Source organism: Centruroides sculpturatus, unplaced genomic scaffold (assembly GCF_000671375.1).
Source record: "Centruroides sculpturatus isolate CEXI.00-Female unplaced genomic scaffold, Cexi_2.0 scaffold1086, whole genome shotgun sequence".
In the NCBI taxonomy this organism is placed as follows: Eukaryota; Metazoa; Arthropoda; class Arachnida; order Scorpiones; family Buthidae; genus Centruroides; species Centruroides sculpturatus.
This window is the reverse complement of record NW_019386177.1, coordinates 47726-57676: the sequence shown is the minus strand read 5'-3', so window position 1 is coordinate 57676 and position 9951 is coordinate 47726. Positions and strand designations below refer to the sequence as shown.

The window sequence follows — 9951 nt, the reverse complement described above, 5'->3', positions numbered from 1 at the left end:
GGGACTCTACTGTATCTATATTTTATCTATATATCTGTTACAAATAAAACTTTGTAATTAAATCTATCACTGAAACAATTTTTTTAGTTTCAAATTTTTTTATTATAAAGAATGAAAACACAAAGATAACTTTTTGCATTTACTTTCTCCTATTCATATAAAAATACAAATTATATTAATTTGCAAAAACTGTGAATATTTCTTAAAAGATTATACATTTAATTGATGTATTAAATATGTTTATGTTGATTATTTTAAATCATATTTTCTACAGAAAGTTATCTTATAAAATTATCTTATTATAATAATCTTTTAGTAGAGGATATACCCTATGATTTGTTAGATGCTGAATATTTGTTTGTCTCAGGATTAGTTAATTTTAGTTATTTATAGAAAACGTTTGGATATTGAATCAATGTTTATAATAGTTAAAATGAATTTTGAAGTACAAATATGCATGTATCTTACAATATAATGTATTTTAACAATATAAAAGAATTTTAAAGAAATCTTGGTATTAAAATACATACTGTAAATATTTTTCTTTTTCTTTAAACAATTATTTTAAAATTAATTTGTTTTTGTTTATTAAATTTAAATACGTTAGGGTGGACTAAGTATAACAATGTCTTTAGAATCATATTGTGTGATGAATTCAAGTCTTTATTATTTGAGATTTAAAAGATGATAATTATTTTAGCAACTTATTTAATTTTTAGATTTTTCTCAAATTGCTAAGTAGTAGAGAGTACAAATGAAGAGTTTTAATAAAAATTATGAAATTAATTTTTAGATATTAATATGTATTTAAGTAACAAACAAAATAAATTTTAATAGATTAAGAAGTCTTATTTGACATTAACACTTTGAGATAGATATTTCATCTTTAAATGATTAAAATTCTAAATTTGGATATCTAAAGAGCAATTTAATAGTTGATATATCAGTTTTAACAAATTACAAAGCTGGATTTATTTGTATAATATGAAGTGAAATTTATATTGTTAAATTTTAAATTACACCATTTTATAATATGCAAATAAAGCTGGAGTTTAACTTGTTACAATTGTTAAACTGTTTTATAGACATGAATTTAAAGTTTAGAAACATTTGAAAAATAATGTTTGATAAATTATAACTTATTTAAGTTTGTTTTGTTCAGAGTCAAACCATTTCACATTTTTAGCATTTTTATATTATTTTAATATTATAATTTTTAAAACTAAAGTTAATAAGAAAAAGAATATAAATGTAAAACACAAGAGAGAAACATTATTGATACTATATTCATAAAGACTAATGTATAAGTTGCATATTTGAAAACATACATATAAAAGAAATTTATAAATAAAATAAATACCAGTAAAACATAAAGTATTAGGTTGTTTGGAAAGTAAGCTTATTTTTTTTTCCATGAAAAAAAACACAATATTTTTATAATAAATAAATATTTTGTTGAATTATTTATCGACAATTTTGGTCAAATGTTGTCATCGTTTCTGGTAGTAGCATGATTTCAACATTCATAAAAGCTTTGATCATTGCTTACAAAAAACTGATCCAAATGATTTTTGAATTGTCATTTCAAGTAAATGTCTTACAGTTAAAAAAAATTTGTATAGACCGGAACAAGTAATAATCGGAGTGTGCTCGATCTGGCAAATATGGTTGGTGCAATAGCACGTCCCATCTAAGTTATAACAGTTTCTGACGAGTTACCAAACTTGTGTGAAATTTGACATTATCGTGGTAAAACACTACACCTGTTTTGTTGATCCGTTCTGGCCGCTTTTTCTGTTTGATGATATTACTCAATTTGTTTACTCGATGGCAGTACTCTTTCGAATCAGTTGTTAAATTGTCTAGTAAAGCTCCAGAAAAAAATTTCCTTAAAATCCCACCGAAGAGAGCATTTCTCCTTAAGAATATGTGGAACCCATATATCGAGCTTTGAAACGAAATCAATTTGTTTCAAGTAATCATATACGGTTCAATTTGACAAATTTAATCTCTTAGTGATTTTACGTGTTGTTATTTGGCAGTTTGCTTCAATCAGTACCTTTATTTTGTTTTCGTTGGCTTCAACTGGCCATCCAGAACTAGTGGTAAAAAAAACAAACTTACTTTCTGAACAACCTAATAGATTTAAATAATCAGATGAATATTTGCATTTTATTTTTATATGATTAACAATTTTAAATTTAAAATATTTCCTGTTAGTTAATTAAATTGTTTATTTAAATAAGAAAGCGGAAGCACAGTTGGCTTATGAATTGCAATCTGCAAAAATGAAACAAAAAATTAGAAATGAAGAAATTGAAATAGATGTGGTGGAGAGGAGAAAACAGATTGGAATCGAAGAGAAAGAGATTCTGAGAAAAGAAAAAGAATTAACTGCAACTATTCGTTTACCTGCAGAAGCAGAAGCTTATAAAGTTGAAATGATAGCCCATGGAAAAAGGTAAAGTTATTAAATTATTAAATTACTTTTAAAATAGTTTAAAATATTTATCTAAGCACTTTCTTCTCAGGACTCAAACAGTTGAGGTAGCTAAAGCAGAAGCTGAACGCATAAAGATGCTGGGAGGTGCCGATGCCTATGCCATTGAAGCAGTCGGAAAAGCCGAAGCCGAAAGAATGAGAATGAAAGCTGCAGCTTACAAACAGTATGGAGAAGCTGCAGTGATGAGTCTTGTCTTGGAGGCTCTTCCAAAAGTAAGATTCTAAAATTATAAATTTCTATTCAGTTTTTATTGTAATTTAAAACAATTATGTTTTAGATTGCAGCTGAAGTGGCAGCTCCTTTATCTAAAACTGATGAGATTGTTTTGAATAGCTGTGATGATCAGTTAACTTGTGGAGTAACTAAATTAGTCAGTCAGTTACCTCCAGCTGTTCATGCTTTGACTGGTGTGGATGTTTCAAAGGTAATTGTAACTGAATATTTTATAATAATTATCGTTTTTTTATTATAAAATGCTTAAAATTAAGCTAAATGAAAAATTTCAATTTTTAAGTTCTGCTATATTTATCATTAATTAGGAAACTTTACAAAATAATTTATTATATGATCTAATTCATACACTATAAATTTCACATTTTGTGTCCTTTAGGAAACATAAATTTTTCTTTTTATCTTGTGGTCATCTCATGATTCTACAGATAACATACATCAATTAAAAATAATTAAATTGTAATTAAAGCTGATTCATAAAATGAATCAGTAGGATAATTAATATTAAGTGTCTCTACAGCAAAATTAAATGGTTATTAAAATAGAAGTTTACATTAGTGTGTTTATTTTACCAAAGTTCATTATGTAACTCAGATTCAAAAGACATAGACCAGTTTTTGAAACAAGGTGCAATCTAAACCCAATCCTACACACAAGCCTCATTGTGGAACAAGTAACTGATCGTTGACGTGATAACACAATAATCGACAAAAATTTTGTTTAGGCCTGAGTGGAGGCAAAGTTAAAACATAATGTTGTTTGTCATCTTTATTTACTGATTTACAGTTTATATCAAGAATGCATTAAATGTCATATTCCTTCCAAAAAAAAATATATATATATACTTACTTAGTGTTCTATGTTTCATAGATTCTTTAATTTCCTCAGGTTGATGGCTGAGTTCATTGTGCTTATTTTATTCTGTATTGAACCTCTTGGATGTATTTCATTTGTAGATTCCTTCTATTTTTGCTGTAAAAGGCATAGATAAAACAACTGCTTTACAAGCTTCTGTTTTCGTTTTTTATGCCAAGCATTTTTAATTACCATATATCTTTTAAAAGAGCCAGATTTTTATCTTTTTTAATTGCATTGGCAATCATTCTTATTTTTCATTAGTTGTGTTTAATGCTAAATGTATCTGGAATGAAATGTCCAATTCTTTAGAAATGTTTATATGTAAACAACTAAGTAAATCTACAATTACTAATCTTTTGCTAGAAGTACAGTGAAATTCAATATCATACCTTTGCAGTTGTAATGCCATACAATGAAATCATGCCCATGTATCCACTAATGACTTTGATAAAATGATCTCTAATGGATATTTTTATTTTCTTTTAAAAAATATCTGAGTTGGATATTTGGTATCCAAATATAACAGCTTGTAATTCTTTTTTCTATTTGTGAATATTTTGTTGTGTTCAAATGAGTATCCTCAAGGCATATGCAACTGGATGATTATCTTGCTTAATAGAGCACTATACTGTTGAAGTTGCATCTATAGACAACAGAATTGGTCTTCTTTTATCAAAATCTAATAATATTTGTGGTTTTATTAAAACTTATTTTAACAGTTTTTCTTTGGCTGGTGACATAGTGTACTTTTAAGAATTTCCAGATATTTCTTTAATAATTCAGTTAATTTTGATCACTTGGAATGAATTTATGTAAATACAATTCTATTGTCTGTCTTATCTCAGTGTGGGTTCTTGGCTTTGGCATTTTTATTATATTTTCTATTTTAGATGGATCTGCTTTTAGACCTTTGTCAGCCAGTATGTGTCTGCAGTATTTTAATTCTGTGACTGCAAATTTGATCATTTTGCCATTGAATTTTAAACTTGTTTCACAAACTTTCTCAAAGAATGTTACCAATCATGTTCTTTACATGAGATTTCCTACATAAGAAATCATCCATTACTACTACAAGCATATGTCTTTTGTGGAAATTCTGAAGATCTTTTTAGAAAACTTCTGCTGAGTACAGTGATCCATATGTCATTCTCATTGTATGGTATCTGCCAAATGGTGCAGTAAAAGTCATTAAATATAATGATTTATTATCCAGTGCTACCTGCCAAAAACTACTTTTATCTTTTGTTCAAAAATATTTGGCATTTGTGCAGCTGTTTTGTATATTGTTATTATCAGAAATATTAGTCTTATTATGTTTTTTTTTCCTCAATCTATGCAGGGTATGTAGATTTATCTGGTTTACATATTGCAACCATTACTCTGTGCCATGTTGTGGATCTGTCAACTTTAGCTATAATGCCTAATTTTTTCCATTCTGTCTAGCTTTTCTTTTACATTGTCTCTAATACAATGAAGTATAGGCTTTTTCTTATACTTCATTGGTTTTTTTCAACATGGTGTGGAAAACCGAAAGTTTGTAGGACTTTGAAACAGTTTTTGTATTCCTCTATTATTTTGTTTTTCTTCCTGTGATACACTAAACATTTTTTTAAAATCAATCTTGTTGATTCTCAAGTCAGTCAACCTAACAGCATTTTGTACTTTTCATTTCACTTACTGTGTGCTCTTGTCTTTTATTTCACATGCTATCTTTGATTGTCTTGGTTGTATGCACCCAAAATATTTCCAGGCATGACATATCAGAAACCTTTATCTTGTAATTATTTTAACATGTTTGTTTTTAACTCATTATATTGCAATTGGCATCTTTAGCTATTTTTATTTTTAATTAACCCTTTAGTATCATTGTATAATTGTCCAAAAGTCTTGTTTTTTGTTTTATTCGAAGAATTACAGTTTTCATGTTATCACTCTCTGTACTCTTTTCACCACTTGTATTTTTTCATATATTTTATTTGCCTATTTTTGTCTTTGCTTTGTCTACAGGCTTTTTCAAAATAATCTCGTTTCCTACAATAATAATGAATACTCAATTGTAGGCTGGGCATTGGGCTTTGTCCTACACCATAATATTCATTATTACGATAGAGAACACCAAATTATTAAGAAAGAAGCTGTGAGCTTCTTTCTTAATAATTTGAGTTGCACTCATTTTTAGTTTTTAATCTGTGTAACTGTTGATAAATTGTGTTCTTCTTGGTTGTTTAAATGACAAATTATATTACATTATACTGTATAAATTTTTAATAAATCCTTAATGGCTTACTTTGACAAGTAATTACCTGTCAGCATTGTGAAAATTACAGATTTGAATTTCCTTCTGGATCGATCTTTTCTTTCAGAATTTTCAAAATTATTTAATTCAAATTTCCAATTCTTAATTTTTATTTTTTGTGTGAGATAGTGTCTCCACTATCTACCTATTTTCCTAAATCTATATTAGTTAGTGTTCATATAGCCCAGAATAATTCAGTGCATCAGGCTTAAATTTGGTAACTCTAGATTGATAAGTTGTTTCACTTATATAGTTTGTTACAATCTGACGTTTATAAAAGTAAAAACAAGAATAAAAGTGAAATTCAATAGCTCAATTTTTGTTCACAAACTTAAATATTTTTACATGACATTTATCAATTTTCTAAACACATAATGCATAGAAATGAGCTACTTCTATTTAATAATTGAATTAAAAACTAACAAAAGCACACAAATAAAATAATTTTTTAAAAGAGTAGATACAATAGTGTTCATTGCTCTGATGATTATAATAGTAAATTACCTCTGTGATATTGCTTAATGATTTTATTTTTAAATAATATATTTAGCATTACAATAATAAATCATTACATATAAATACTTCAGTAAGTAATGTTTTATTAATTATTCTTAGTTTTCCACTACTAAATTCTCGATTCAAACCAATTAATAGTTAATTTTTAGATTGAATTTGAAAAATGTTCATTCATTTTCAAATTATAATGATTTGTATCTGTAAATAGATTTTGAATGAATTATTGTAAAATAGTAATGAATGGCAAAATGAAATATTCTAAATCATTGAAATGGAAAGTGAAACAAAACGTCTTTGTGTTTCCAAATAAACATTGTTAATAACTTTAAGAGTATCATTTTTAACATGTCATAAAGTATTTTTATATGTTATACATTCTCTTCCACTTCCTCGAGTAGATGAAAAATTACACACACTTAACTATTTAATATAATGTTTCTATTCAAGTTTTTACTTCAATAATCTCCCAAAAATATTTCTGATATAAAAACGAATGAAGTCAAAAGTAATAAAGCTTTAGGTTTTTATATTTTCTATGTTTTATATTCTAGTCTATAAATTTAATTTATATATTAGAATACAACATATGACAGAAATATATAAGCATATTCTAATGTCATATGCTTATATATTTCTGTCATATATTAGAATACAACATATGACAGAAATATATAAGCATATGACATTAGAATATAAATGAATCTTAAATTTATTGAGATTTCTTATTGCATTTTGTTTTAATGAAAAGAGGCAATTAAAGATTTATAAATTGAAATTTATAGAGTAGAATCTTAAACAATCCTAAATGTATGTTGTGTTCTTAATTGTATTCATGTACCCCTATATACAAAATTTACATGTTTGAAATTATATACGGGATGTAGACACAAACAATGTACCATGCCATATCTTTCTTCTTCTTAATAACTAAATGTAACTACACCTGAGGATAGGTGATCAATAATGGGCTATTTGTTGGTTTGATGTGTTGCATCCCCTATTTTCATGAGAATGAATTCTATCAGTCTTTAAGATATTTAAATTATAAAATCATACAGTATCTCAAGATCAGTATACAACGTTTTTATTCTGTTAAAATACAGGAGAAGCATCTGGATACCATCAGAAAAATGTAAAACCATGCAAGGATTCTTTGTATGGCCATACAGATATTTCGATGTCCAAACCAATGAATAGCCCACTACTGATTACCATCACATGGCCAGATGGCCGAATGGTTGAGGTGCCAGCCTACTGTCTGGGAACCCAGAGACAAATCCAGATAGGTCAAAAATCTTTTTTTTGGAGGGTGGGCCATCCCAAATATGTTGGGCCCCATCCCTCTGGCTGAACCCATAATGGGCTTGATAAAAAGAACCTCTATTATAGCCACAAAGAAAAGGGTTTTTAAAAAAAGAAACCTATCTTTTCATGCAGTTGTATTTAATTTTTATTATAGAAGAAGCAAGATATAATCTGGTACAGTGTTTGTGTTTATGTATATAGATCTTAAATAATTTTAATAAGTGTGAAAAATTACATGTATAAATTTACTAAAATAGATATGTTCAAATATAATTATTAAATTTTCACATAACTTTCATATCTTTTTGACAGGTGTTGTCAAAAGTTCCAGGAGCAAAATAAACCAAAAGGAATTTTTGAGCATCGGTCAACCACGACAAAGCTATTGTTAAGCATCTAAAAAACGATACAGTTTCAAGTTTGTATTTAAAATTACGCTTACACAATATGAACGTTTTTAAGAATCATTCATCTATATATCTGGCAGCAAGTATTACAATTATTCTACGATATCCAAAAAAACTATTAGAAAATACTAAAATAACATTTCAACTATAATAATTTATTTTAACAACGAAAGAATTTTCTTCGTTTTTTTTAAATGTGGAATCCGAACTTCAAATTATGCATTGTATTACATAACATTGGTAACATTTCGATCTCTCTTCAAACGATCTTTGAAAATCATTTCCAAATTATGGCTCTGATTGTTTAAAATCAAATTAGGCTACACTAATTTTTATATAATTTATTTTTTTAAAATAATTTCAGGAATATAAAGTGCAACATTTTAAAATTTTTTTAAAGCTTCTTAACAAAACAATTCCTAAATATATTGTCTTTTTAAGCAACTTTGAGCAAAGAATTTCATAATAAGGGGCACGAGATTTTTAGAAATTCAAGACATTTTTCTAAACTTAGTTGAATTTACTTAAAAAGCAAAGAGGAAACATTTTGATCCATTCAATAAATTTTTATATAGGGGAAAAAAACGTGTGAATTTATATTGCACTTTTGCTAGAAAATAATATTTGGGTGAGAACTCTTTGCATTTAAATACTTCTTTGTTATGAATTCTTAAGTATCAAATGAAATATTTGAGATTTTTTTATTACTATTATTGTTTTATTTGTAATTTGCATTTATATTTATTAAAATTAGTTCATAGTTTTCCATCTTATTTACAGACAAAAAATTTATATATAAATCTACGAATGGAAAATTTATGCAATCACTAATTGTTCATAAAAATTTGATGCAGATTTATAATCTAGTTATTTAACAGCATTGTTTTTTATGCTATGTGTATGTCCAAAAGATGCCGTTTAATTAAAAATTGTTCTATTTTATACGTAATTTAAATGGAAAAATTTGTAAAAGCAATTTTTAATTTTAATTTACAACATACATAAAATTCTTCTCGTTTGGCTTGCTTTTCATTATCCTAAATGGTGCAAGTTGTTTTCTTGCACTAAGCTTAGTTAAGATGCTAAACGACAGCTCAATTAGTTTGATAACATTATCAATATCAAAATATATCTTGTATTTTCTCATAGATATAAAATTCTTTGCAAACTTTGCCCTCAAAATATGTCTTTAACAAGTGTTTTTGTATTCTTCAAAATATGTGAGAAAACAAATTTCAGCTTCTTTTAAGAAGTTGAGAAGTATCTTGGAACACAAGCAATTCAACACTTGAATTGCTTGTGTTCCAAGATAAATGGTCATTGCAAAGTGTTAGCAAAGTGTATTTGGCTTGAAAGCCCTTATTTGCACAAATGTTGCATCTCTTCTTGAGGATCCAGGTTCAACTCCGATCCCAGTTTCGTAATTCATCTTGGGAAGTATGTATTAAGATATTGTTTGCTGTTCTCGTACATCCTGGCCAACCCCAGTGACAAGGGTCACCTGAAATGGACAAAACTATGGCCAACATTCTAGTATTGACATGTCAGTACCTCACATTTAACAAATTGACTGACCAAAAATAAATTTTAAAGAATCCAAAACTATTTAAGAGTGAATAATTTCACTCCATTAAAGTAGTTTGTGAGGATTTTTATCATGTGTAAATATGGGTATATTATTAACAAATAATAAATTTGAAAAATTGATGGCATCTATAAGACACACAATTAGCATAGCGCTTGTTCTCTAAAAGCAAATTATTTAATGATTAATTAAAGAGCCAAAGTACCACATAATTAAGAGATTATAAATGTGCAATCTTTTAATGTATTTT

General features: G+C 26.9%; 1 protein-coding gene across 1 annotated transcript; it reads left to right on the top strand.

Annotated features, from left to right (window-relative positions):
• The first annotated feature begins 2232 nt into the window (after nt 1–2232).
• LOC111613946 (flotillin-2-like) lies at nt 2233–9951 on the top strand. The gene is made up of 4 exons (XM_023355296.1): nt 2233–2461; nt 2532–2715; nt 2781–2927; nt 8022–9951. Exons 1-4 carry the CDS (start codon nt 2289–2291, stop codon nt 8049–8051), a joined length of 534 nt encoding a protein of 177 aa, XP_023211064.1. The 5' UTR covers nt 2233–2288; the 3' UTR covers nt 8052–9951.

Coding starts and splice junctions, on each gene's coding strand:
- LOC111613946 (XM_023355296.1), top strand. CDS start 2,289: ATGAAACAAAAAATTAGAAATGAAGAAATTGAAATAGATGTGGTGGAG. Junction 2,462..2,531: donor ATGATAGCCCATGGAAAAAG/GTAAAGTTATTA, acceptor CTTTCTTCTCAG/GACTCAAACAGTTGAGGTAG. Junction 2,928..8,021: donor CTGGTGTGGATGTTTCAAAG/GTAATTGTAACT, acceptor TCTTTTTGACAG/GTGTTGTCAAAAGTTCCAGG.